General features: G+C 37.6%; 3 protein-coding genes across 10 annotated transcripts in view; 2 read left to right on the forward strand and 1 right to left on the reverse strand.

The window, feature by feature from the left end:
• Positions 1-287: 287 nt before the first annotated feature.
• LOC106740841 (glycine-rich protein DOT1) lies at positions 288-13,948 on the reverse strand. Of its 8 annotated transcripts, none has more exons than XR_001374134.1 (10): positions 13,836-13,945; positions 13,141-13,244; positions 12,611-12,754; positions 12,289-12,504; positions 12,014-12,205; positions 11,466-11,637; positions 10,866-10,977; positions 9,585-9,626; positions 2,436-6,894; positions 338-419 (listed from the first exon to the last, which is right to left on the reverse strand). XR_001374134.1 is itself a non-coding variant. In XM_014612283.1 (9 exons), exons 2-9 carry the CDS (start codon positions 13,230-13,232, stop codon positions 388-390), a joined length of 1,002 nt encoding a protein of 333 aa, XP_014467769.1. In that variant the 5' UTR covers positions 13,233-13,244; positions 13,836-13,946; the 3' UTR covers positions 288-387. The 8 variants fall into 8 exon arrangements, 6 of the variants coding, with proteins under 6 accessions (XP_014467769.1, XP_014467768.1, XP_014467766.1 ...); XR_001374135.1 differs by lacking the exon at positions 338-419 and having other exon boundaries at positions 1,913-3,025; positions 3,972-6,894; XM_014612283.1 differs by lacking the exon at positions 2,436-6,894 and having other exon boundaries at positions 288-419; positions 13,836-13,946.
• Positions 13,949-15,061: 1,113 nt separating this feature from the next.
• On the forward strand, positions 15,062-21,682 carry LOC106740832 (serine/threonine-protein kinase polo). Its single transcript, XM_014612264.1, has 7 exons — positions 15,062-15,366; positions 16,453-16,677; positions 16,757-16,974; positions 17,315-17,610; positions 18,052-18,348; positions 18,647-19,047; positions 19,507-21,682. The coding sequence occupies exons 1-7, from the start codon at positions 15,274-15,276 to the stop codon at positions 19,702-19,704; spliced, it is 1,728 nt and encodes a 575-aa protein (XP_014467750.1). The 5' UTR covers positions 15,062-15,273; the 3' UTR covers positions 19,705-21,682.
• Positions 21,683-24,825: 3,143 nt separating this feature from the next.
• LOC106740851 (probable multidrug resistance-associated protein lethal(2)03659) overlaps positions 24,826-27,269 on the forward strand; it is a 32,269-nt gene continuing 29,825 nt past the window's right edge. The window contains exon 1 of the mRNA XM_014612293.1: positions 24,826-25,028. The gene's annotated coding sequence lies outside the window, so the exon portion shown is untranslated. The remainder of the gene's footprint in view (positions 25,029-27,269) is intronic.

Consider the following 27,269-nt stretch of genomic DNA (forward strand, 5'->3'; position numbering starts at 1 on the left):
ATTAATCTATCATACGAAATTTACTTACACAAATATAGATAAAAGTATTTGATAAGAAAAATATTACGTTATCTTTTAACTCGATAATCTTTGTAATAATTTTCAGAAATATTATACAAGTATTAATTTGGCAACGTGGATCATCAGTCGGTGATCCACGCGCTTACATGAGGAACTTCGTTGGCGGCGTTGAAAGAAACGCGATATCCGTGACCTAAGTGCATGGACAGTTCAAGGATACGGCATAGAGTTTCTTTGGTCCTCGAGTCGATGTAGTCACGGTGCTTCCCTTCCGATTTCACTGTGATCTCGCGACTTTTCGGGGCGACGATGATGTCACCGGTGATGCGTATACCAGTCATGCGGCGATTCCCACGACGTTGATGATCACGTACCGTGCTTATAGTTGTTGTGAGAGCCTAGAGAAAGCAACAACAGCAAATCAAATGAAGAGGTCGAGCGATCGGGACCGTTATATTCCGTGAAATCAATCTGGACTCATCGTTCAGTTTTAATGCTAGTATCTTATTTAAAGTTTCGTGGTCTTTAAGAGTCGTCATTTACGACTATTATTATTAGTATTACTACTACTTGCTCACTCGAATGACTTGTCTGCTGTAGATCAGCGATCGAATCAATAGTATTGAATTGTATTCTTGTCAGTCCTTCTAGTCGTGCCTATCCTTCTCTATCGAAAGTCTCGGAAAGCGGACAAGTCGAGTGATTATTACCGCTCTTAGGTTCCTTTTCTATTTTTTTTTATAGAACAATCTAACGCCTAACGAATTATGTTGTTAACTGTGCTGCAGCTATCGTGCGTACAAAGCGGTAAAATGATTCGTCTACGAGAACTCTTCTCGCGAAAAACTGTATATTCTACGGATAACTCGTGAACTACAACGGTGACAATGATAACGCGGCAATAACGTCACCACCGCAAATTCTTTTTTCGTGAAAAGTGCGAATCTCTACGAAATCACCTCCGCTCTTGTCCTAACGCACGCTTTTACTTGGTTGTTGCGAATATCTTTTTTTCTTTTGTCTTTTATCTCTTAATTCGTGTGCTTACACGGGAGACATAAATATAAAGAAACGCAACTCTGCCTATCAGTTAGTTAAATGGACTTTCGTTCCGCAAATGCCTCGATCCGATACACGTATCGCCTATAACACGTATCTTTTTTTCAATCTCATCTACAGATTGTAAGTATTCTACTGAATGTATGTATTTTATGCTCGACAAGTGCAGTAGTTGAAGTACTCGTTCGTTTCAATTAATTTTTGTATATATCTACAAGTATATTGAACAATGAGCTGAGTCAGAGAGAGGAGTAAGCTTCCAGATCTCTTCAAAACGAACACTTCGGCTCAATCTTGAGTTCTGTTTAGCGCAGGAAAAGTAAGACAGGAAGAAAAGAAAACAAATGAAAAATTCATTGTTTTTAACAGTTTTCATTCGACCTTACGATTTATGTCTTAACGGGTCTGTCAAGATTATTATTACAGCGCGGGGATTCTATCAGCAATAATTCTGAATTTCTCAAAGTTGCTTATGCTCGAAAGCAAAGTTATATTTATGCAATCGACGATTCTTTTGATATTTTTTGTATCACATTCGTGATGAATTTTTGTTTGTCGCCGGTTCGCCTTTTGACTCAGAACAGAATGTCCACTCAAATCCGAAAAAAAGCCTTGAAAATTCTCTGATTTCCCAAGCAATTTGTTAAAAATTTCAGATAAAATGAAAGTATTTTTAAATGTATATGTATGCAAACATATACATACACATATTTTCTATTTATAAAAGTTTATCATAAAATAAAATAAAAAATCATTCGAGTTTAAATGATTAAATTGGAAAATTTTTGAAAGAAACGGTAAAAACTTTAAAAAATAAACATTTTATGTTGTGCTCATAAAATTTTCAACTTTATTTTCAAAAAATTATGTAATGCATAACCGATATAAAATGCAATTTTTACAAATCTATTAAAATAAGTATCGGTCTTAATTAAACAAAAATTCATCTCGTTCTTCCCCAGCCGCGAATGATGTTCTTCGAAGTCCGGCAAAAAAAATTTTTTTATAACGAAAACGTGAAAAACTTGACTTCGCTTAATTGCGGTTTCCTTTGTTAGGTTTTGCTTTTCCCGCATGAAGAAAATTTAAAATTGGACCCAATCGTTCGCTTTGAAGTCTGAGAATGTGATCATCCTCTTTCTGACTTCAATCTCTCAATTTATTTACGCACGTTAACATTTGCGTTCCAGCCTCAAGTTTCTTTTGCGATTGTGAACACATCTAAGAGCCTTTCTATTCTTATAAATATACACACATTCTCTCTTCGTTTCTCTCTGTCCCCCTCTCTCTCTCTTTCTCGAAATTGATAGCTTTTCACAAAGAACGGATAGATATTTATTTGTATTTTTACTCACCTGAACTTTTGGGTTGAGGTCTACTCGAGCATTTGATTTCATTTAACATTTAGTGTTTTGCTCTTTATGCGCGTTTGGGAGGAGTCTCATAAATGAGAATCTCGTTACTTTTCTTGCTTGCTTTCCCCTGCATTTTCTCACGTCGCAGAACTTTACGAATTTCTGCACTTCTTGGCAATACTCGTGTATTCGTCGAACGTACATCTATCTTTACTCGGTAGATCGGAAGAAACGCGATTAAAAAAAGTCGTGTATATGAAAAAAATACTATATATGGTAAACTCTATATGCCGAGTAAACATATTATACAGGGGTTATAAGCGTGAATCAAAGGACACTAATTTGTATGTATTACTCGAGCTTGTAATGACTATCAACGAAGCAACCGTGCAATCAAGGACAATAACTCTATCACTATATTACTTTTTTTCGATTTTCCCTTTTTTTGAGGGTTTTTTTTTCTGTGGTTTAGAGATTTTTTGGCATGTTCTTGCTGGAGGGACGATATTCTTTTCTCTGTCTTTGTCTCGCTTTCGTCTTTCTCTCTCTTTCATTCATTGTTTCCTAAGTATATCAGCTTGTCGTTACGCCTGTGAAATAAACTCAGTTTTCGTCAAATTTTCCATTAAATTAGTATTCTGAGTACCCGAGCACATCGCTTATAAACTTTGTGTGTTACGTTCTAGTGGTACTTACATCGTTTCTTAATTTAGTATATAAGACTCTTGATTAGTATTATAATGCTAAACAAGATATATCGTGATCGAGCTTAGATGGAATTAATATATCGTAATTTGAATTTAAATTCAGTTCGAGTTTCTCGCTTATGATTATACAGGAAAACGCGGACGAGAGATATATGTGGAGATTCATTTACTTCGGGCTATAGTTACGTCCATTGATTGTTTGCAACACTACGACGGAGGGATGAAATATTATAGAATTACTTTTTTGGAATAGTGACATCATCGTGAAACTATAGAATTTGCAAACTTCTTAAAGTTTTCCTCTTAAATTTGTACGATACTGTTTAATCTAAGATATTTCATTTTATCAAACTTTGGATATAGTATTATAGAAAAGTAAACTTTATACTTTCTTAAATCTGTATATAATATTCTTCATAATTATTTATCCTTTATCTTTATTATATATTTTAAATATTGGATTCTATGGTTTCCCAAATCCTGATTTTTATCCTTCGTTCACGGGTCTTTCGATAAATTTGGAGTCGATTTACCTTTAGCGAAAATACCGAGGGAGAACTAAATTTCGAATTACAAAAGAATTCACACTTCTCAAACTCGCTTTTTAAGATTTTCTTCGATGGTGGCATGTCAAGACCACCGTTTTCGCCTCTTGGGGTTTTCGTTAACGAAAAATCGGTTACAACTCGATCGAAGAATCCGTGAACGAAGGGTGGTGGTGGTGGTGGTGGTAGTGGCGGCTCGGTAGATCTACGAGAGCCTAGCAGATCGCCCGAGCGGATAGTAATCTCTAATCTACTAGGATTTCGTAAAAAAGCTTCATACCTACTTCATCGCTACACTATCGAGACGATCTTTCGCTCATTTTTTCACTTATTCGCCCATTCGCTTTATGCGAGATTAGCCTGTCTCTTCCTAGGGCAGTTGCTGGTTTTGCGTCCGTACTTTTTTTCTGTGTCTCTCTCGTGCCGCAGGTGAGGTGACAATAACAGCAAATCTTCGGTGTGATGCTTTTGTACAGTTTTTTTTTCTTTTTTTCAGCGTGCCTTTCATTTAAATCGAGCAATCGCTTACAATATATCGAAACATGACAACATGTGATTCTCATGTATACGCTTTATATATAGAATTTCCTATGTATATATATGTATATATATATATGTATATGTATAGTTATTCATAAAATGAAAAACCATCGTATACAAGAAACGCAATATAAATTATTTAAGCAATGAATTCGTTAACTATTATAAGATAACGTGAGATAATTCAACGGCATAGAATTAAACGTTCATCGTCCGTTCTCTCGGGTTTTCTCTTCAGTCGTTTCATTTCGACTGCTACAATTGTTCGTCGGACGAAAGACCGTTACAAAGACTCGAATCCTATTTCGATCGTCGTCGTTTCTCGATAAACCAGCCAATTGCTTCTCAAAAATTCCCAAACGACAACTGTTCGATATAACTCAATCGTTATATCAGATAATAATCGACGATGATGTTGACCGCCCACCGAATTACACAGAATTACAAATATCGAAAAGAAAAGTCGACGGTGTCTTTGGCGAATGCGCGAAATTCAGGCGTGTATAATAAAAAGATCTCGGCGATTTCAGTAAATTAAAAGATATACCCTCGCCACTTTGGAGGCGTCAAGTACGCAGTTCTACAATTCGCGCGTCCTTCTCTTGTTTCCATCAATGGGTTTATTTGCGAGTTTCTATTTACAAAACAGGAAATCGGCCATACATTTGCAACGTGTCGTTAATAATCATCGTTATCATTCTATCGTCTATTACTGTGTATGTGTGTATATATGCGTGGGTTCAAATAACTGTTAATATTAAATTACGCTATTTCTCGCTTAAATCGTGGATGAAACAAGATCGACGAGAGCGTAACGCTCCGCCAGGGCTGTACTTAATCCTAAAGATCATCGTATAAGCGACATAATGACGTAATAGTAATAACTGCTGAGTGCGTGTCAAGTATAAAATATCATTCCCTACATCGTCGAGTGTATGGATCGATCGGTCGAAAGTCGTTCCGCGCGCGCAACGAATGGGACCAGCCAAAGGAGAACGGAAAAATCCCTCGAAAGCAAAGCGACGCGGGGAACGCTCGCGGAAAGCTGGAAATCAGCGGGAAAGCGAGTAAATCACTTTCGGACGGATGCGAAGTCGATATTTTTTTCCGATGGAAATCTCTCTCAATTAGAGCCTCAACGAGAATTATATTTTGTTAAAAATTATAATATAATATTATATATCGTAGTTCTAACACATTGAATGCCGCGCGGCACTCAACGTGTTAAACTCGATTAATATTAATAATAATAATAATAATAAAAATAATATATTATATATTATATATATTACTATGTGTATATATAAATTTTTTTAATGCAAAGTAAGGCGGATGCCCCACACTTGTGGGATTTTAATTTTAAACGGAGGCATATTCCGAATTTAGAAATGAAATTAAAGATTGCCAATTGTGTTACACCTATATTCACGTTTCTATACCATTTTTCATCTTGTAAAGCATATATATTTTTTAATTGAATATATAAACAACGAGACTTAATGTTTAAAAATAAAATTGAAAATAAATTGAAAATAAATTATTCAATACGTTGATTGCCACGGTGATGAATACGGATTATCTTAAAACTTAAATGAAATTCGAATAATCCAATTCACGGTGAATATATGTTTTCTCACGCATATGTCAGCTAATGTTTCTCAGTTTTTTATTCACTTGCTATCGACGAATCATTTATCTTATCGTTTTATTGACGACACTTAATTCGTTTGGCCGTAAATTAATGAGATGCCATAAAATCATCAATGTTTGTCACCGGAGATCCCCTCCCTTCCCTTTCTGTGGCAATCAATGTGTTAATGCCATTTCTATATCAAAGTATTTTTTAGGTATTATAATATAAATTTATATATTATGTTTGTAAATTGCGAAAGTTTTATTTTATACTTAACTTACAAAAAAATAATTTTTAATAAATCTCGACATTTTTTCTCCAAATTTCGCACGCATAGATCCCAGAAACCTAAATTTGCGCTTCTCACTCATTCGAATTGTTCGAATATATCTTGGTAGAGTGAAATACGATTCCGGCTAAATACTTGAGAAGTAAAACATTTGAGAAGTGAGATTTCGACGATTTTTCGACTAGAAGATTATAAAATGTTATAATGGCTGAAACGGGCGGAAATTTCGCACCAAAAAAACTCCACTTCGCATCCGCCAAGAAGCGTCAATTAACATGTCCATGTGTGAATACCGATTTCCACCTTTCTCAAGACTCTACGGAATCTGAGAATAGAAACTAAAATAAACGCATACGATATACGGTGTTCGCGATGATGGGCTCTTACGTGCGAGGGACTTTGCTTTCAGGATTCTTCGATTAATATTATTATTATTATCATTATCATTATCATCATCGTCGTCATCGCTATTATCGTCGCGTTCGATTCTCTTATCTCACAATTTCAAAGAGAGAGATATATAACATATCTCCTCTCCTTTCCTATCCCTTTACTCGTACGGCGATCGAATCCTCCTCCTATTTTACCTCCATGTTTTTTTTTACTTCATTTTTTTTGTTCTTTTCGTTTTTTACGTTTAGGAAAAATGTCGTCTACCTACATATAAAATTAACGAGCGGTTTTACTGTGTCGGATCTTTAATAACGTCGCTGAGACTGGGCGTTTTGGTAACCAGCACTGCCACCTGCAAACAACCATAGCTCCTCCGTTCAATTACTCGGGAAATAGAATTCGTATTCTGCCTCTCTACATACATTACGAAATATCAAGGTTTTTTTCTTTAATATCCCTTATTAACTCTCGTCAAATTATTATTCCTTATCTCTCGCCCTACGCATACTACATGTTATCGATCCTTCTACTAGCAACACCTGCATCTCTACGAGACTTCTTTGCCGAGACCTGCCTATGTTGCTTTTTGCGTGTAGAAGTGTGCGTGTGTGAGTTCGTGTGTGAGACGATACGTCCGAAAAGAGAGAGAGTTCTCTTTGCCTGATTTATGATACACGTAAGAAAAAAATGGGTTTCCCTCGATCGTGTAAGTATGTCTCGTAACGATAATATTCCTTAGAAATATCTTTTCCAAGATTTCGGATAGATTAGTCCCTAACTTCGTAAAAATATTGATATCGTTAGCGCTCTCTCGTGTTATCGATATTATGAAATCGTATCTTTTCGCTCTTTTTCTTTGTAGAATTATGAATGGACTTGTGATATATATATAGATATATATATATATATAGAGTGCTCTATAATACTGTAAATATATATTTATACATATTCGTCACGGATATCCGAACATCGGGCGTGGATAGACAGACTTTCTGTGATATCGTGTAAAAATTTCTCGGTTCGTTCCTTAGTTTTCATGATATTGCAAACGTCCCGTTAATTTGTACTGCAAATACTCGTCGCAATGTCGTAAACGTTTTCCTCTATGTGATATTGCTCCTGCTATTTCTACTACGACCTAAACACGCATATATACGTTATAGACCAAAATCACACTGCCTCGTATCACCCTAAAGTTTATATATGTACGTATGTCTCTTGTTTCTTTTTTTTTTTTCAACGCCACGAGTCGTTACAAACAGTGCAAAATTGACTATAATTTTCTCATTCGGATCAATTCGAAGAATTCGCAATTCTTGAATCCACAATCCATTATCTCTCGATTGCATATCCAAATATTATATGATACGACGACACTGATACTTAAATACACTACACTCACTGATACCTATACTAAAATTCTCCGGAAAATATTATAGAAAGTATGTATATTCCTAACTCTCCTGTGTGTGTCATTTTGCGATATATAGATTCTACCTATATCCTGGCGCCTTCTACCTTCTAACGCCTTTCCTGTCGTCTTAAGCTGAATTTTTGTGATTCTTATTTTTTTTTCTTTTTCTTTTTAATATTAATTTTTTCCGGCTCTCTACGGTGAATACTCGTCACCTCGCATCCTTGGAAAAAGATGCAACTTTTCTCAACCATCTTCTCTCGGTTTTAAATTAAATTGCACATCTATTATGTAATTACACGCGAATGTAAATTACAAATAAATTGCGTATTGGCCAAAAACAATATGCTTTCATAATTTCCCTTGAGATTTACTGTACACTTTCGTTTATGTGCTTCAATTGTCAAGTTTTAATAAAATACAGCCGTTTAATCGATGGCGATCTTAATCCGAGGATACGATAGGCTACGATGGGAGCTGTTTAGAATCTGAATGGTGCAAATGATGGAAACCTGTGAGTTCTTGAAACTTGTAGTATTTTTTTTTCTGGTTACAAATGAACAATTTCTCGAAAATTGTGCGAAGATTATGGCTGCGTTCAGGAAATACAACGTTGAAGTAATATGAGTCAACATAAATGGTGACATGGCACTGCAAATCGATAAATTTTCACTGCAAAAATCTGTTAATAGCAACAAATGTTTCCATCTAACTGCAGAAACAGTAGGAAAAGATATAATTTATTATTTCCTTTTTATTATCTTAATCACACTTTTAAATAAAGTATTGTCAATGATTCTGCCTAAAATATTTCTTCAATTACGTTTAATTGATTTAATTTATATCGTATTTGAAAAACTCACTTATCTTGATAGGACTAGAAATCTATGGTTTCTGAGTCTGCTGTCATATGAAATATGCTAAATACGATATAAGACTGAAAGCATACACGATATGCATACGTGTATGTGTTTCTGCTGTGAAACGATTGACAATAAATCTTTCACTAGCCAAAATCAGTGAATTATTAGACAGAAAAGAGGTAAGGATATGTTTTCACTCAAAACTAGCGAATACTCACTGATTATTGATACTGTCAGTAGAATACTATTTCACTGATTCGATTAGTGATATTTTCACTGATTCGTGTTAAGCGAGCAGTAAAGATCCGCTTTGTTCCGCTGAACGCAGCCGTTTCGCTGTCTTACAATCGTGAAAAGAAAAGTACCAAATTTATAATTAATATAATATTTTGTAAACTATACAAAGTATCTTACAATGAAATAATGTGAAACAATGAGCGAAAAGTACCAAAATGAAACAATGAGCGAAAAGTACCAAAATTTTTCATCACATGATACTTATTCGTAGTCAATGGAGCCAGGCAGAGAGCAATAAAATTTGAACTTTTATGTGAATATAATTATAATATAAATCCATAATACTTATAATTATACATACAAAATAACACGAAAGACATAGCGGCAAATAAAAGAAGCGGAATATATTCGTCTGCACCACTCATGTTCCAAGTTACTCCCTACTTCAGTAGTATTATAGTGACATAAGCATATGTCCGCGTTAGGACGAATGTCAATGGGCTTTGCTGTACTGGGAGTTGTACTTACCATAGTCTTGTTTCCCATAAACCCCGTCTTGACTGGGATAATCTACAATTACACATGAGAAAAACGCAACTTTAGACGAACGTTTCACGGCCATGAGAAAACACCGGGAATACGTGGTTGAGAGGAGGGGACGAGTCATAGCGAGATACAACAGAGTCTCCATAGAAAGAAAGAGAAACGACGGTTTGTTGGATCGATTAAAATCAATTTTCAAATTTAATTTTTTGACTTAGATTGACAAAGGAGAATATTTATATAACTACAAAATTATAAGAACATTATAACGGGAATAATAAAATTATACTAACAAAATAATTAATAAAATAATTGTAACAACAGACGTGATAAAACAGTAATTTGATATAGTTTTTTAGCCCTCAGATAAATTGTATCTCATGGACACCCTATAGTGTTCTGCAGTGAAGGATGGCAGGAGGCAGTGCTGACAGTGCTGGTGTCCCGACGTAAGGCTCCGCATCCGATTATTTTCACGATTTTTAGCCACGTTAGGGAAATAAGGGTAGTCTCCGTATGAAATCCTATGCAACTCTTTCGACGATCGCCGGAAAACAATCACGATATATTACGAAAACTCGACGGAAAATCACTCGAACGCCATTTGGAGAACGAAATAGGAGAGAGAAAAAAATAAACGGTTGCCGGAAACTTTACACTTGACGTTGAAACGAGACATTAGATTATCTCGTGGAAAGCTTTTGATCAAAAATCCAATTTGTCCGATATTTTACGGTTGCGTCATAAATTCTCTGCAACAAGACGAACTTACAAAGTTCGATCGCAAATTTTCATCTCCGATAATTCAACGTCTCGTTGAAGATGCAATGAAGACGCGACCCTCTGGGATCATTCTAACGATCATGGAGTTAATGAGCAATATATATATATGAACGAAGTGACATGAGCGGGCCAGATAACTAACCGTAAGGATGTGTCGAGTAACCACCCCGGTCGATTACGTTGGCATTAGAAAATCGGTCATCATATGGGTTAACAGGGGCATAACCCCCGCCCCCGTCACCCGTCCCCACAGCTGGCACTGCCTCCTGCTGGTAATTGGCTGGACATGCATCACCACGTGGTATTAATTAACTAACTGTATGTCATGACCAACATCGATTCCGCTCGTGACGCGGCTTTGAAATGTTTCCGACGAGGGCGCGCGAGAATTAATCGGGGTGTCGAGAGAGAAGCAAGAGAATCACGACGAGCGTTGCGTGCACGCTTGTTCTCTCGCTCTCATTTCCTCGGTCAACGACTTACCTGATGGCGGTGCTTTGCCGTAATTGTAGGGATCGTTAAAGCCTCCAGTGGCCGGGACCGACGACGCTCCACCGCCGTATCTGTTGTCCGGCGGAGCAGACGACGGATAGCCCTGGAATCGAGAGTGAAAATCGATACCTTACATTTCCGAGGTGGAAACAAGCGCGGGGGATGTCTATTCATGAGTCCATGTCAGGGTTGGCACGGAAAATGAATTTTGAAATTCCCCCGGCTTTTCCACGTTTTCCAAACGACAGTGGAGGATTTTCGAGCAACGTGCAATCCAAAACTTGAACGTTTAGAAGCAAAGATTGCAGGAAAGGTAGCTTATATTATTAGGAACGACGTAAATTTAAAAGTTTAGTAACATAATATAATCCTGAATCCAAATTCAGACAAACAAAAATTTGAATACTGGAAAAAAGAATGCAAGTAAAGGCATCTAAGGGAATTGTGAGCAAGTCCAAAATTCCAGGTTTTTTTTTTTTCTATCTTCCCCAGAACATTTTTAATTTCTACAACTTTTCCAGGTCTATGACAACCCTGAATGCCAATCAAATTGTACGAAGAGCAAAATTCCTCTCCTCGAGCTCAGCTCACCGTTGTCTGCGCGTAATCTGGAGGCTGTTGGTAGCTCTCGTAACCGGGGTAAGACTGCGTGTACCCCTGCTGCGAACCGTAACCTCCACCACCACCGCTGTATCCCACCGATTGTTGTTGAGGTTGCTGCTGACCACCGTACGCGTTACTCGAACCTCCATAACCTCCTTGGCTGTAAAGATCATTTTTACACCGGTTAACATCTCTTCACATCTAAGACTCAGTTTTTCATTTTCTGGTTAACTCGAGGTTTAGACTTAAACTGATGATGATGCAAAGATTGTGTTTTTCTTATTTATGATTAAACTGACAGTTGTGATTAAGCTGATAATTTTGTAATGGTAACTTTTAAAGTTTAATGACTAACTACAAATAAAAAAATATAATTTTTACATTATCACGAAATTGATCCTAAATCACAAGTTAACCAGAAAATGAAAAACGGGACCCAAGTCCACTGTATATCATCCGCTGCACCAATTATCACTTACACTTGAATGTTCATTCCTTGAGGCTCAATCGGCATGGAAACTTTTTTGAAAACTTACTTGGATTGTTGGGTGGCATAGCCATTTGACGGTTGCGAAGATGGTTGGTCGAAACGAGGTCTCTTCGAAGGCCCGTTGGAACTCGGCGGACCTCCGCCTCGCTTGGTCGGACCACCACGACCACCGCCAATTCCTCTGCCACGATCGTTAAAACCGCCCCTGCCACCTGGGCCACCTCTGCCACCTCCACCCCTGTACATATAAAATTATTGTGTAATCGTGCTACACAGCGCAAACTGCCAAGTAAATTCACAGCGAAGACGAGTTATCCCTACCTGGATCCTCCTCGGCCGCCTCTGTCCATGCCGCCGCGACCACCACGAAAGTTATTGTTGTTTCCGCGGCTGTCGCCTCTGCTAAAGTCTCCTCTGCCTCTGCCGCGGAAACTGTTGTTTCCGCCACCCCTATTGCCGCCTCGCGGGGGACCTCCCATTCCTAGAGGTGGCGGCCCACCGCCAGGTCCGCTGGACATACCAGGTTCTGGTGGCCCGCTACAAAAATATAATTATTATTATTTAGTATATTTATTTGAGATGATGATTATTGATTTTGCTTGAAGTCATGCAGCAAATGTTTATGCTAATGAAATGTATTTACCCCGGTGGGAAATGTCCACCACGTCCACCACGGCCTGGAGGTCCACCTCTACCTCTCATTCCAGGAGGACCTCCTCTCATGCCTCCACCAGGTCCACTGCCTCGACCACCACGCATCATACCACCACCTCGGGGAGGGCCACCCCTGTCATACAATATAAACTTTTAATATGACCTTATAAACAATCAATAAAATGATTGCTGGAAATCGTTATGAAGCAAAATATCGGCGGACAAATGTTCAGTAGCTAACAAGTACATTATTTCTTTCATAGGCTATGTTCGAAAATTTACAATCAGTACTAAAAATCTGTATAGTTTATGTCACATATACTATGTTCCTTGTTCTCAACTCACTTTTATTAAATAAAGTGGCTCTAAAAGTAGCTTAGGAACTACTTGATTGACAGAAAAGCCATATTTAAAGCATTTTTATCGATAAAAATAAATTCAGGATATGAATCAATAGATTTTCAATACTGGCAGTGAATATTGTAATGCAGCTATAGCTTGTTATATAGGATATCTTACCTCCCTCTATCTCCGAAACCTCGTCCTCTCATTAATCCTCCAGGGCCTCCACGGCCCCTGTATCCTCCTCTACCAACAGGTGCACCGTCCATTACTGGAGGTTTCTGTAATCATTTTAAACATATATATCTGTAAATCAGAAAGTGATAAATTATTTCTAGGATCCATGGATCAGGTTAAAACATTGAGAAACAAAGAACTTGAAAATCTAAAAATCAAGAGAAAAACCTTTGGTTCGTATCTATTTGGTAAATCTATGAGATAAATGCGATCATTAGAGCCATAAATTGCTAGATTTTCACCAAAACGACGAGAAAAAAAACAGTGATGTTCGTTCTTCGTTCCATTGCAACAATGGATACTACATATGATGCTAGTTGTTTACCGCTTTATAAATGGCGAGACGCTCGAACACGATTAATATCACGCAGACACAGCGGAATCTTATTGAATCGCACAAACATTCGATATAACTAACATTGGCCAATTAATGTTACCAGAACTCACGACGAAAACGCGCGAGGCAAAAGTGGCCGTAATGTACGATCACTATACCGACGCTATCCTTGAATCCTCCGCGCGGATCGTTCTGCCAAGAATCTATTAAAAGGTATGATAGGGAGCGACAAGTGGTGCAAACTTCCATGTGATTTACGTAACACAATTAACTTATACAGTTGAATTCGCTCACTCACCAAAATACGTTGCAACAGCACCTCCGAGAAAGACGCTCTGAACGCGGGCAAGTCAGCCAGGAAAATGGACGCCGGTTGGAAAATACACCGGAAGGTGACCTCGGACCGGATGCAATAGCGATTCGTGACGATGAAGGAGTGAGAGTCGCCAGTGCTGCTCTCTATCTGTACTCGAGACAACGATATTGACCAATCGCATTCGCCAGCTACGCTGGCAAATTAGTTTAATGGCCAATGCGATACGCTACGGATAGGCTGCGTTTGGAAATACCACACGAAGGGTAAAGTGGCATTTAATTGCCCAATCAACACAAAAAGAATTAAAGACGCAAATATATATATACATATGGCCCGTGATAAGATTTACCTGACAATAGGGATGGGCAAAATCATCGATGTTTGAAAAACATCGATGTTCGCTCATTAAAGATGGTATTACATCTAGAGAAAATGTTAGGGACCCTAGAAAGTCTCTATCTGACAACCAATTGGCATATCCGACAAACTCGTCGCACGACGCATCCTCAACAAGTAAAGCGGGAAGCATATACTTTGGCATAACGCAATTATACATGTATTAGCATGACGCATAAGATAAACCAATCAGTTTTATGTTTCTATTCTCATGATAGAAACGAAGGTCCTGATTGGCTCGCCTTCTTATGCGTCATGCATTATGTGCTGTGCCCAAGTGTGTGCTTCCCGCTTAAACATTGATGTTTCAAACATCGATGATTTTGCCCATCTCTACCCGGCAGGTATCTATTAGGTTAATATCAACGACTATTGTTGATTGGTCTGTCAACAGGTATCTGTCAGATAAATCTTACCAAGAAGTTAAAAACAATAGATCCTAAGAACCATTGTTATCAACTCCGGTTAACTTAACCGAGTAGTTTATTCAACGGTTATTGACCAACCGCATTCACCAGCTTCGCTGGCTAATTAGTTAAATGGCCAATGCGATACTCTGCTAAGGTCTTTGCACGTAACAAATTTTTAATCGTAACCGTAATGAACACGTATCCAACATCGCGGTGTAAGTCGTCCTTAAAACGACCGGACCGACTGCTCGCAGCGCCCTATCGTGTTGCGCGCGAACGTCTGTCGTTCACGTGACCTTGCGACGACGTGACGATTGGCCGGTCGGACGGGATTTAAACGATCGAGCCGTTGCCTAACTTCAGCGACAGAAAACAGCGGTTTGAACAGAAGTTCGGCTGTACGGCATATGTGGCGGATCGTGCCCACGGCTGTTCGTTCTTTTTTTTCGATACAACACAGCTCGAGCTAGCGAGACGGCGGTAACGACCACGGCTTGCACCTTGTGTACTTCTCACGCGCGTAAACACGCAGCCGGGCAGGCTAAAGCAAAGCGGCGTATTGTGGCCACGAGACGAGTCGCAGGCTCACCGGCTTGAACGGCAAACGCGGTACGATGTCGAAGGACGAGCACGAGTGCGCGATACCCAACATCATACACGATGTGAATAGCGGCAAGAGCTATACGAGGGGTCGCTTTTTCGGCAAGGTAAGCGACTCTCTCGCATCCGGGGCTTTGGCCTCGACGACCTTGTCGGTTTTTTCACGATTTTTCGATACACTGACGTGGGTCGGGTTCCCTCTCGGTGCCCGGTACTTGTTGCGTACGCTCCGAAGGCGTGACCCCTGTCATAAGTAAAGAAGACGGGTCACTCGAGCGGAATCGTATATTTACGACTCTTGTTCGGCATCGAGGAGCACTCGGTGTGCTGAAGATAAAATAATTATGAAATGTGAGGGGTATTCTAATGGAGCATGTAGTTGACAAGATGGTCACACACTGGAGTATTCTTTGTGTTACTGATGAAATATATATCTTCTTCAGTTATCCTTTTTATATTGTGGATCTTGTGCTTTGGCACCTGTTGCATTTGAGTAGAGCATGTGTCATAGGTAGATGTTACAATTGAGTAAATTTAGAAATGCTGTGTTGTTCATTCACGTTACTCGTACGTCTTGATATACTTTTTAGCATTCAAGATCAATTGTATATATATTTGATTATTGAAGGAGAAAGAGAGCCAGGACAGAAACTGAATACTAAAAGTACAAATAAAGTCAGTATTTGTGTTTTATTAATATTTTAATATCAATATTTCAGTTTATTAACTTTTATCATATTGAAAGGCATTCGTCATTTTATTATGTTTAGTATATTAAATATGTGTAATTACAACGAATCTTTGTTATTTTGAGAAATATATATTGTAATATTATCATAATAATGTTTTCCATTATAATATCATAAATATATAAAATATATATGTATGATAATATATATCATCATCATCAATATTTCAGTCTATTTATTACTATTGTCTAAATACTTTTTGATTATATCTTAACATATTAATTTCTGTATTAAAAAGTATTGTATACCTGCTGAAACCTTTTACATATACAATTGCTACTTAGTTTATAATTTTATAATCGCTGTTATTATCAACTTCTTTCTTTCATTACTGAGGTCATTTTGTCTCTTACGATAAAATATTTCTTGCATAAAATGTTGCATTAAATGTTGTACACTTATTACAATTGCATTATACAAATATTCTGATTTCTTATTTTGCAGGGTGGCTTTGCAAAATGTTACGAGATCACAGAATCAAGGTCACATCATGTGTTTGCCGGCAAGATTGTGCCGAAATCGTTAATCACTAAGAGCAATCATAAGGAGAAAATGACTCAAGAAATTGCTATTCATCGTACTTTGAGTCACAGAAATATCGTTGGCTTTCATGGTTTCTTTGATGACAGTGACTACATCTATATCATCTTGGAGCTCTGTCGTAAGAGAGTGGGTATTCTTGACGCTATCTATTGTGACAAGTATTATGGCACTGAGAATATATTCGACTAAATATTTTACATTTCAGTCGATGATGGAGTTGCACAAGCGCAGGAAAGCATTGTCGGAGTGCGAAACTCGATATTACATGAAGCAAATCTTGGACGGAGTCTTCTATTTACACCAACATAAAATTATTCACAGAGACTTGAAGTTAGGAAATCTGTTCTTGAACGACGATTTGCAAGTAAAGATAGGTGACTTTGGGTTGGCGACCAGATTGGAGCACGACGGCGAACGGAAAAAGTAATTGTTATTTGAATACGATGAACATGTCCTACAGATCCGCACTTTGATACCGAATTCCTTGTCCTTGATTTTTCCATTGTTATTTATCACATCCGGAAATTTCATGCACGAATTCTCTTTAAATTACACATTATTTCACTTTGAAATTTCTCAGTTTTCTTTAGAGTTAAGTAATCATGCAAATTAAATTTCAACGTATCTTTTGAGTCGATATATTATTATCAATATTACTATCTACCGAGTTAATTGGCTTTATCGGTCATTTCTTTGAAAAAAATCTAGTATATTATAAGATGACTTATTTGTCACGGGCGATGTTTCTACTCTTCTTCGACAGAACTGTCTGCGGCACTCCGAATTATATAGCGCCGGAAGTGCTAACAAAAGTTGGACACTCGTACGAGGCTGACGTGTGGAGTATCGGTTGTATAATGTATACTTTGCTCGTGGGCAAGCCACCGTTCGAGACATCGAGCTTGAGGGAAACATATTCCAGGATCAAGCAAGTGCAGTACAAAACGCCAACGAACATAAGCAAGCCCGCCATAAACATGGTGGCCAGAATGCTACAACTGAATCCGTCCAAACGTCCTTCTATTGCCAAGCTGATGAAAGACGTTTTCTTCACTTCCGGTGAGAAAAGAACCAGCATTTTTTCACGGGTGTCGAAACGGGTTCCTTCAGTTAGCCTTCTCATCGTATAACATTAATTTATTTATTAATCGAGCATTCAAAGTTAATTCGTCAATTTAAGCTAAAATAATAGCACTAAATAGATTTTCGACAAAGTATAAGTTGTCTAAAACAAACGTCACACTGGCATATTTTCTAACTGTTGAACATTTCATCATTAATTTCTTAAAAGGGATTTTTCTTAGTTATCAATCTATTAGGAAGATTTGTTTCTTCGCCTCGTTTATTATTTATTTCTCTTATTAACAAATACATATTGAAATCTATATTGTTATTATATAATAATAATATCATAAATAAATATCGAGTAATTCGCATGAAGCGTGAAGTGTGAAGCTTTTGTCTTCTTCCTCTTTTGTAATGTCTATTAACAATCTCCAGGATATTTGCCAACGAGTTTGCCGCTTTCCTGCCTGACAATGGCACCTCGCTTAGACGTGCTGGAGTCACATTGCACTCGCAAACCACTCGGCGAGATGAACTTCAATGGATGCACGGAGACGGACATCATTACTTTCCGGATGCCGAGCAGCCCATCCAGTAAGCCTGCGAAGCCCATTGACGTCAATGAAGTGCAGAAAATTAATCACAATATCAAGAAGATGCTCTATACATTGAAAGAACAGTTGGCTGCTGTGCTGAAGGCTAAGCCTGCTAGAGAAACAGTATTATCAACAGGTATATATTCTTTGCTACTGTGTATATGCCTTTAATATTCTGCCCACTTTAATTTTTCACATTCTTTAATTTTTCTAATTTTTAATTAGACCACAGAATTTATAGGTGTTTTGATATAGTAATCTTTTGAATGATTTTTATCCAAAGAATCTCTGCTTCTAAATGTTAAAGTTTAAGATTACATATTGCTCATGGAAAATTCTCCACTGTCGTCTGGAAAACATGGAGAAGTCAGGGAATTATAAAATTAATTTTTCGCGGCAACTCTGTAAATAGATGTTTCAAATTCGTTTCTCAGACGAAATGACTGATCCAGCGGCGCAACCTGTAGTTTGGATAAGCAAGTGGGTAGATTATTCGGACAAATATGGCTTTGGGTACCAATTGTCCGACGACGGAGTTGGCGTAATGTACAACGATGGTACGCGGCTAATAATGTTACCGAACTGTTTCAACGTACACTACATCGACCGCGATGGCGAGGAATTGTACTACACAGTGAGAGAGTATCCGACTGATGTCGAGAAGAAGATGAAACTGATGAACTTCTTCGTGAAATATATGAACGAGCATCTGATGAAGGCAGGCGACTCCATCGCGATAAAACAGAGCGACTCTATCTCGAGAATACCTTATATGCATCAATGGTTCAGGACTCCGACAGCAGTCGTGATGCAGCTTACTAACGGCACTGTACAGGTCTGTCTTATTGATCTACATTTCTATAGATTTATAATTATAGTAGATTGGGCACCTTGTCTGTACAATCCTTTCAATCAGCACTGTACATCTCCTAAAATTTTGCCTCCTCTTCTAACATCTTGCAATTGCAACATTCTTTTTAACTTTTTATAATAATACATCATTATCATAACTTTTCTAATATATTTTTTTTTTATTTCCTTATATTTGATTTTGAGGATTTTTTATAATAATTTTTCTCCTTCGTGTTTTAAATGTTTTTCAAATGAAAATAAAAAGACGTAACGTGATGTATCGTGTAAAACTTATCGTCATATCGTTAAAATTATCATTGTGATAGTTGCACGTATCTATGTTGTATTTGAAAGTTTTTTTTATTAATTTCTACTGTAGCGCACTTTACATAAGAATAGGTAAATAATAACGGAATGAAATTTGCGCATTCTTTTTTTGCAGATTAACTTCTTAGATCACACGAAAATCATCATGTGCCCCTTGATGGCGGCAGTCACTTACATCGACGAGGAGAAGAACTTTAGGACTTACAGATTCCAGACTATTCAGGAGAGTGGTTGTTGCAGTGGACTCGCGAAGAATCTTGTATACGCCTACGAAAAGCTCGGGCTAATGCTGAAGAGTCCCCAGGTCCGATAAAATTGTCCGCCCTGAGGGAAAACTACAGAAAGAGAGAGAGAAAGATATGGAAAATATGTGTGTATGTGTGTAAGAGAGAGAGAGAGAGAGAGAAAGAGAAAGAGTGGAATGAGAAAGAGCGTGAGAGGGGTGAGAGAAGAAATAACAGATGCCGCGCACTTATCCGGCACCAAAAAAAATTTAGGAACACCATATATATATTTATTTTTTTAGTAGCGCTATCTTCGTAAACGAAAGGAACGAATCGCGGTATTTGTACAGACGTGTAGACTTTTGCTAGACAATTTTTTTTCTTTCGTCTTTTTCCTTTTTTCTCTTTATTTTTTCTCCCCCCTTTTTTTTTTAATCACTGAGCGAGATGAAAGGGCGGAGCGAGCGACAAAGGCGCGGCGCTCCACCGCGATCGCGAAAAGGCACTTCAGGTGTCATTAAGTACCATTTCTACAAACGTTATTCGTAGTTAATTGATTAGACTTCATCGATCTTCCGTCTATAAGATAGAACCGAGAAAAACTGCGAGAGAAAGAGATAGAGAGAGAGAGAGAGAGAGAAAGAAAGAGAGAGAGAAAAAGCGCGACACTGAAGTCTCAGTTGTTCGATGATACGTATACATATATACATGTTATGGGCGGGATCCCGAAGAGAACTTGTTACAGCTCGTTAGTAGCCCACCATCACCCTCATCTTGCGATTTCTTATCATCCCCGAGATTGCCAATCCCGACGGGGGCTTCCCACATCCCGCTCGCCCGCAACAAGGACTGCCCACGGTATTTTGCTCTGACTTTACGAGTGAATCATGCGCGACTCCGGTTTATTCACTGCGAAGGAGAAGAAAGAGAGGAGGAGAGGGAGGAGGAGGAAAACGGGGCGAAGACCTCGACGCCGGAGTTAATCATGATTCGACGGAGTAGTGCAATTTGATGTCTGGATCTGTTTGATGTCTGTCCTATTTTAGCCGAAGTGAAGAATAATGAAGAATAGAGAAAGAAAGAAACGCGAGCCAAGGAGAGAGAGAGGGAGAAAGGTAGCTAGTCGACTAGCGAAGAGGTGACTGACATGTAAATGTTAATCGCTTTTTTGATGGTTCGCCCGATAACTTCTTTTTCGTATTTACTCGAGTAATTCAGGTGCTACACTTGGACCACGAGTGCGTTAAACGTCGTTAATCTCCGGACGAGAATTCTTTAATGTTGGCGTAACAGCGGCGCGCGTATGAACACGAAAACACGTTTAGCGCAGAGAAGATTATCCGAGCTGAGTTTGTCGCGCGGTTCCGTTGCTTTTTTGTAATGACTTGTAGTCGACTCAACTCTTACGCTTGCGTGACGTATGGGTAATTGCAAAAGTGCCTTACGAATGAATGACTCTTTACGCTTAAATAAATTGTACTCCTTCCTCCCGTTTTCTTCTCGCTATTTCATTTACGAACACTTTTCATTGTCCGACGAGCATTACTTTCCATACATATATATTTACACATATATTCATATTTTTTTCTTTATAAGCGCTCAGATTTTGTTTTGGAATATTGTCTTTTACGAAGTAGCTAGAAGTATGTAGCCCGTTCTCGGCAATGATATGCAAAGATAGCTTAGATCAAGAGATTCAAGAGAGAAATGGAGGGTGAGAGACGCTCTTAGTATTTTTCGATAAATTTATTTCGTCGGGAGCGAATAATGAATGGCGGACGGTTGAATTAACTGACAAATATTTTCCAGGACCGAAATACGAACGATAATCATGTCGAATTGTGCGCGACACTCGATGAAAGCGGTTCTCTTTTCGCGTACTCCCGACCGACTCGAGCGAGAAGATCGATATATCCGCTGTAGGGAACTTGAATATTTGATGAGAGAGAGAGAGAGAGAGAGAGAGAGAGAGAGAGAGAGAGAGAGAGAGAGAATCAGTATCGGAACTCCGCTCTGTGTGTATGGGGATTATTCCGCCTAGAGAGATGACTATTCCGAGAACTTTTTTTTTTTTTTTTTTTTTTTTTTTTTTTTTTTTTTTTTTTTTTTTTTTTTTTTTTTTTTTTTTTTTTTTTTTTTTTTTTTTTTTTTTTTTTTTTTTTTTTTTTTTTTTTTTTTTTTTTTTTTTTTTTTTTTTTTTTTTTTTTTTTTTTTTTTTTTTTTTTTTTTTTTTTTTTTTTTTTTTTTTTTTTTTTTTTTTTTTTTTTTTTTTTTTTTTTTTTTTTTTTTTTTTTTTTTTTTTTTTTTTTTTTTTTTTTTTTTTTTTTTTTTTTTTTTTTTTTTTTTTTTTTTTTTTTTTTTTTTTTTTTTTTTTTTTTTTTTTTTTTTTTTTTTTTTTTTTTTTTTTTTTTTTTTTTTTTTTTTTTTTTTTTTTTTTTTTTTTTTTTTTTTTTTTTTTTTTTTTTTTTTTTTTTTTTTTTTTTTTTTTTTTTTTTTTTTTTTTTTTTTTTTTTTTTTTTTTTTTTTTTTTTTTTTTTTTTTTTTTTTTTTTTTTTTTTTTTTTTTTTTTTTTTTTTTTTTTTTTTTTTTTTTTTTTTTTTTTTTTTTTTTTTTTTTTTTTTTTTTTTTTTTTTTTTTTTTTTTTTTTTTTTTTTTTTTTTTTTTTTTTTTTTTTTTTTTTTTTTTTTTTTTTTTTTTTTTTTTTTTTTTTTTTTTTTTTTTTTTTTTTTTTTTTTTTTTTTTTTTTTTTTTTTTTTTTTTTTTTTTTTTTAGAGATTGATTGACTAGTACACATACGATGTTAGTGCAGATTATAGTGCTGCGAGTGTTGACTATATATACCGACGTCCATATACACGCGGTGCGTTATATTCCGCCGACATTGTGTGGTCCTCGTGAAATAATCGGGCTGTAACGAAACTTAACACTGACTTTTGTAGGATTATTGTAATGCCAGATGCGTCCGAGAGTTTCTCCGCATTGTCAGCGTTTCTTGTCGCTTGTTCTCCGTGGACGAGATCCTGAGCTCCAAGGATTCAGTTAAGATTCGGAGATCGGGGGATCTTGAACGTGCCGATTTGTGGAATCTGAAGAGACCGAGGGAGGGGGAGGGGGGATGATTAGACTTGCCGAAGTTAGGTGTGATGTAAGTGTACACACGAATGTCGAAGCACTCGTAGATCTGCGATCCGAAAGGTCCAAGTCAGGTGATCCACAAGTTCGTTGATCGAATTTGAAGGTCGCGCTGAACTTCAGTTCGCGTCAGCGTCGGGGAACTTCAGATTTCCACTTTGTCAGACGCTGGATCCTTCGACGCAAATTACGTTAAACGGGCCGATTATCAGGTGAATTATTGTGAAGTAGATCACCAGTCGGTTGACCTATCATTAAAAAGATCAGCCATTGGTTGACTCGTCCTAACGCGATTTGCGAGTCGAAGAAGTTGAGAAGATCTATGGGTCTTCCAACCAGGTCCTTGGAGTCAGGATACGCGCGGAAATGCGCTCAGCAGAATCGAAATCTGAAGTGTCGCGTGTATCGCTCACGACACGATTCGTTCATCATATAATGGTGGATTCGAAACCTAAAGATCGCAGGATCGTGAAGATGCGCGCAAGGTTCTGAACGATTCGGGGGCCGAAGAATCAGCGACGAAACTCTCGTGAAGATCCGCCAAGGATCGTTTTGTATCACTCGAAGAGACTGCACGACGAGGAAATTTATAAGTGTCTTAGCTAGCGTAGTGAAATTTGATTTAAGTGTATCACCGCACGACGATAATATACGAGCATAGGTGGTAATTAATCTTTAGAAAAATTACTCAAAGAAAATGGTATTTTATACATATATATATATATATAGGCTCGACGCAAGTGACGTTACATCTGCGTTAAGGTGGATAGATATATGCGTATAGATATATATATATATATATATACAAATTTATATTTATATAAATTATATATATATATACATATACATATATAAATGTCTCTAAGTCGAGGAACAATTGTAATATGCTAACGAATTAAGATAACTAAGTGTACATACGTAAAGTTGTTAACTAACAATAAGATTATAAATAATGTCAATTTACGAGGGGAGCATGCGTCGAGATGGGACCACGTATCGCGGATTTACCTTTATGCAAATTATTAGGATACCATTTTTACACTAATGTCATTGTACAACGCTGTTTTGAAAAGAGTTCGGTATAGAATAAACTGTTTTCTTTTGTATAAATCTACGTGTCGAGGAGAGGAACTCGTCTGAAATTTCGCCGATTACGTTTTTATACGCCAGCCTGTAGAACCGATTAAGTAATATCCGTAGACACAACACATGACTATATTTACATGATCAGCGTAAGATCGATTCAATCATTACTGGTGTTATTAAATCAGTTTCTCGTGCGCAAACATAGTCTTGATTAAATCGTAAAAGAAATCAATCTTCTTTGAAGATTCTCTCGCCAAACTTTTCTGAATTAACCGCGCCAAGTTCTGCGGCCAACTGGCGCCTCCTTCGGTTGCGCATGCGCACGTGTATTTCTCTTTGGCACAATGCTGATCAACTATCAGTAAAGGCCTTAGCAGAATGGTTTACTCATCGGTTCATGAAAATGAGAAAAATTTAAATAAAGATTTAGAGCATAAAACATTAGCCAGTATTCATAGTCAGAAATATAAGATTTGACTATGAATACTATTGCCTTAAAGTTATAAATCGGCGTTGACGGCAGATCGTCAATAGTTCCATTGTCTTTATATCCTGTCACCCATTTTTCTATGAACTCGAACTTTTCACATGTCTGGCAGCAGTTACAAAGACATTTTGGGATCTTTGGGGTGAGAACGTAAGAACGCGATTATAATAGATATTCGATAATATTGATGATAAATATTACGAAATATTTATGATAAATACTTGTTATAAATATTTTTGAATATTTATCATAATTTTTCTCATACCAGACTTCCCTGGACTGGAATATTCATGAAATATTTAATATGTACATTTTTTAAATATAAATCTCGTGTATTTTGTGTCTCTGCCAATTTGCTGAGGTCGCCCTGATGCGACGGCGCGTCGCCGGGCGAGCTCGTCGGGATTGTGGCGCGCTCTCGTCGTGAGCTCCAAATCCGCCGGCAGCGAGCTTTCCTTCACCCGGCAAGCGGGTCACGTGCCGCGTCGGGGTTAGCCAATAGCACATGGCGCGTAATCGAGCAGTCGAGTGACGACCTTCCGCCTGATTAGACGTCTGTTTCTTGTCACGGTCCGTCGTAGTTCGTCATCGAGTCCGGGGGTGTTGCAGCACGTGTCCCGGCTTGATGGAATCCTGATAGCGCTCCTTTTTTTCGTTCGACAGCAACAACCAGCAGCAACGAACTGACCGGCCGTCCGATCGATTAAGGTCAGTGCCTAAATGGAATTCGATTCGGCCAAGTGTTGTTCAGTAGCGACGGTCGCTGTGCAAGCGTCGCTCCGATTCGTGTATTGAAGGGATACAGCGCGAATATCGCTTGCGTAAAAACGTACTTGTATTCTGTCAACCCGAAAAAGAGAGAAGGACGGAGAGAGGGGCATCTGTCTTTCTCTCTCGCCTTCCCTCCCTCTTGCTCTCCGCCGGTTGAACGGGCTGAATGACGAAAGCGGGACCGTACGATTTTGGAGGAGTGACAGTGATGCGGAGTTCTTTCTGTTTCTTCTATCCGCGAGAGAGAGAGAGAAAGAGAGGGACGCGTGCGTCGAAAATGGTCTTCTGATTCTTTGTCAAGTAATTCAGTGAATAGCTATCGCCTGACATAACTGGATATCTGGAAGACCTTGTATTTTCTTTAAATGTTTTCAAGTATCTCTAATATTTTTTTAAGCGTTTTTGAGTATCTAAGATATATTTTAGACACTTATGTTATCAAAGTGTTCTCCTAATTTGATATCGTAATGTTATCCGCGATATTTGTCGATCTATTTACCCGTTTAAACAGGGAATATATGAATGGAGGTGTGAACGGACGAACGAGGAAAAGTAATCCGCAAAAGTGTGCTTGGCATGTCGTTGAGAACGGAGTCGCTTGTTTATTTAAATACGCGTAGTCGCTAAATACGGCGAAGTCGCATTGCAATGACGACGCAGTGACGATCGGGCCGGGGGTTTTGAAGTTTTCCTTTCAGCGAAAGATAAGGTGCGGTAAACCGAGGACGGCTTGAACACATGCAAATTTCCGATCGCGATACGCACGCGCGAAAAATCGCCAAGCGACACTCGCGTGATAACAAAAGCGAAAATCAAGATATCTCTTCGCCATAACTGACCTGTAGCAATATGTAGCAGTTTTCATATAAGAGAGAGAGAGAGAGAGAAAAAAAGAGAGGTTTATTATGCAAGACACGTTGTGTGTTCCGTTATCAGCTTTTTAAATCCGTTGCCAATATCGCGTGTAAGCCTTTGTGCTCATTGTTTTCATGTTTCGGCGAGTCACCGGAGACACTCGCATTGTCACCGCGGTAAATTACAAAGAAATAGTTTAATAATGAATTAGCAATGGACGTTTATGTTTGTTTCTGCGTCTGTATACTCAGACGCATGTGTGTGCGCGTTCGCGCGTGTGTGTGCGAAATGTACAAGGTTTTGGAATTACTACCTTCCGTGAATTCTATGACCATGTAGATCCCGCTACGACAAAGACGCCGACAGATTTCAACAATTTGCACGAGTTACGTGCGGTACTAATTGCGTCGCGGCAACTTAAACGATTTGAACAACATGAACGAGGAAACTTTTGCGCGACGAAGCAAGTGAACGCGCTAATTATATTTAACGGATGTTGGAGATTTTTCGAGGAAAACCGCGAAAAGAAATATTTCGCGGAAGTTTTGGGAAATCAATTAGGGGTTAATCAGTTATTTCAACTGTTTATTTTGTATCCGTATTAATTGGATTAAAGGGCCGATTAAATTAAATATTAATAGGTGCTTGTGGTTATTCAAGAAAATCTTAGTTATTAAATCACGTTTTGCCCAAAATTGTAGATAATGTTAGTTGTATTGAAGAGATTATTCGTACAAATTTGAATAATCATATATTTATTGATAATAATAATAATAATAAATATATAGTACATAATTAAGGTACACTGAAAAAAAATACCATCGGATAAACCAATTAAATGAAATATCTGATTGTTATTTTTATTCTTATTATCTGATTTTTATTTTTATTATCTGATTAAGTGATGGATATCTGGATTGAAATTTAAAACGTGGACTCCACATAATACATGAAAAGGCTCTACATAAATTTTTCCTATTTATATCTAAAAAACCCTATAAAGGCAAGCTCACTTAGGCCTTACACAAAAATGTAACGCTCGTACAAATTGAAGCCAGAAATATTTGTAAATCTAAGCCTTATTTTGATACGTCTGATAAGACCATATCTTGTTATGTTGCCAATTTATAAGAAAATTCAAATGTAGACTTGTAGTCTGTATTAAATTTTCTATTTAAACATTATTTTTGAGAACCAAAATCAAAGTTAGTTAATTTAATGAGCATAGGCTATGGTAGAGGCATCCACGTCAGTGTATATGAAAGACCTATTCACGAAATTCCATTCAAAATTTGCCTTTCTTGGCCATGTCTAAGTTCAAGG

This window comes from Dinoponera quadriceps, unplaced genomic scaffold (assembly GCF_001313825.1).
Source record: "Dinoponera quadriceps isolate SergipeBrazil2010 unplaced genomic scaffold, ASM131382v1 scaffold545, whole genome shotgun sequence".
Taxonomy (NCBI): Eukaryota; Metazoa; Arthropoda; class Insecta; order Hymenoptera; family Formicidae; genus Dinoponera; species Dinoponera quadriceps.

What these genes read in the sequence shown, in the direction of transcription:
- LOC106740841 (XM_014612280.1), bottom strand. Translation starts at nt 13,232, where the DNA reads ATGGACGGTGCACCTGTTGGTAGAGGAGGATACAGGGGCCGTGGAGGC. An exon ending in GGTGGACATTTCCCACCGGG is followed by an intron (nt 12,505 to 12,610) that starts GTAAATACATTT and finishes ATATTTTTGTAG; the next exon opens with CGGGCCACCAGAACCTGGTA. An exon ending in GGCGGCCGAGGAGGATCCAG is followed by an intron (nt 12,206 to 12,288) that starts GTAGGGATAACT and finishes TTATATGTACAG; the next exon opens with GGGTGGAGGTGGCAGAGGTG.
- LOC106740832 (XM_014612264.1), top strand. Translation starts at nt 15,274, where the DNA reads ATGTCGAAGGACGAGCACGAGTGCGCGATACCCAACATCATACACGAT. An exon ending in TGGAGCTCTGTCGTAAGAGA is followed by an intron (nt 16,678 to 16,756) that starts GTGGGTATTCTT and finishes TTTACATTTCAG; the next exon opens with TCGATGATGGAGTTGCACAA. An exon ending in TTACTAACGGCACTGTACAG is followed by an intron (nt 19,048 to 19,506) that starts GTCTGTCTTATT and finishes CTTTTTTTGCAG; the next exon opens with ATTAACTTCTTAGATCACAC.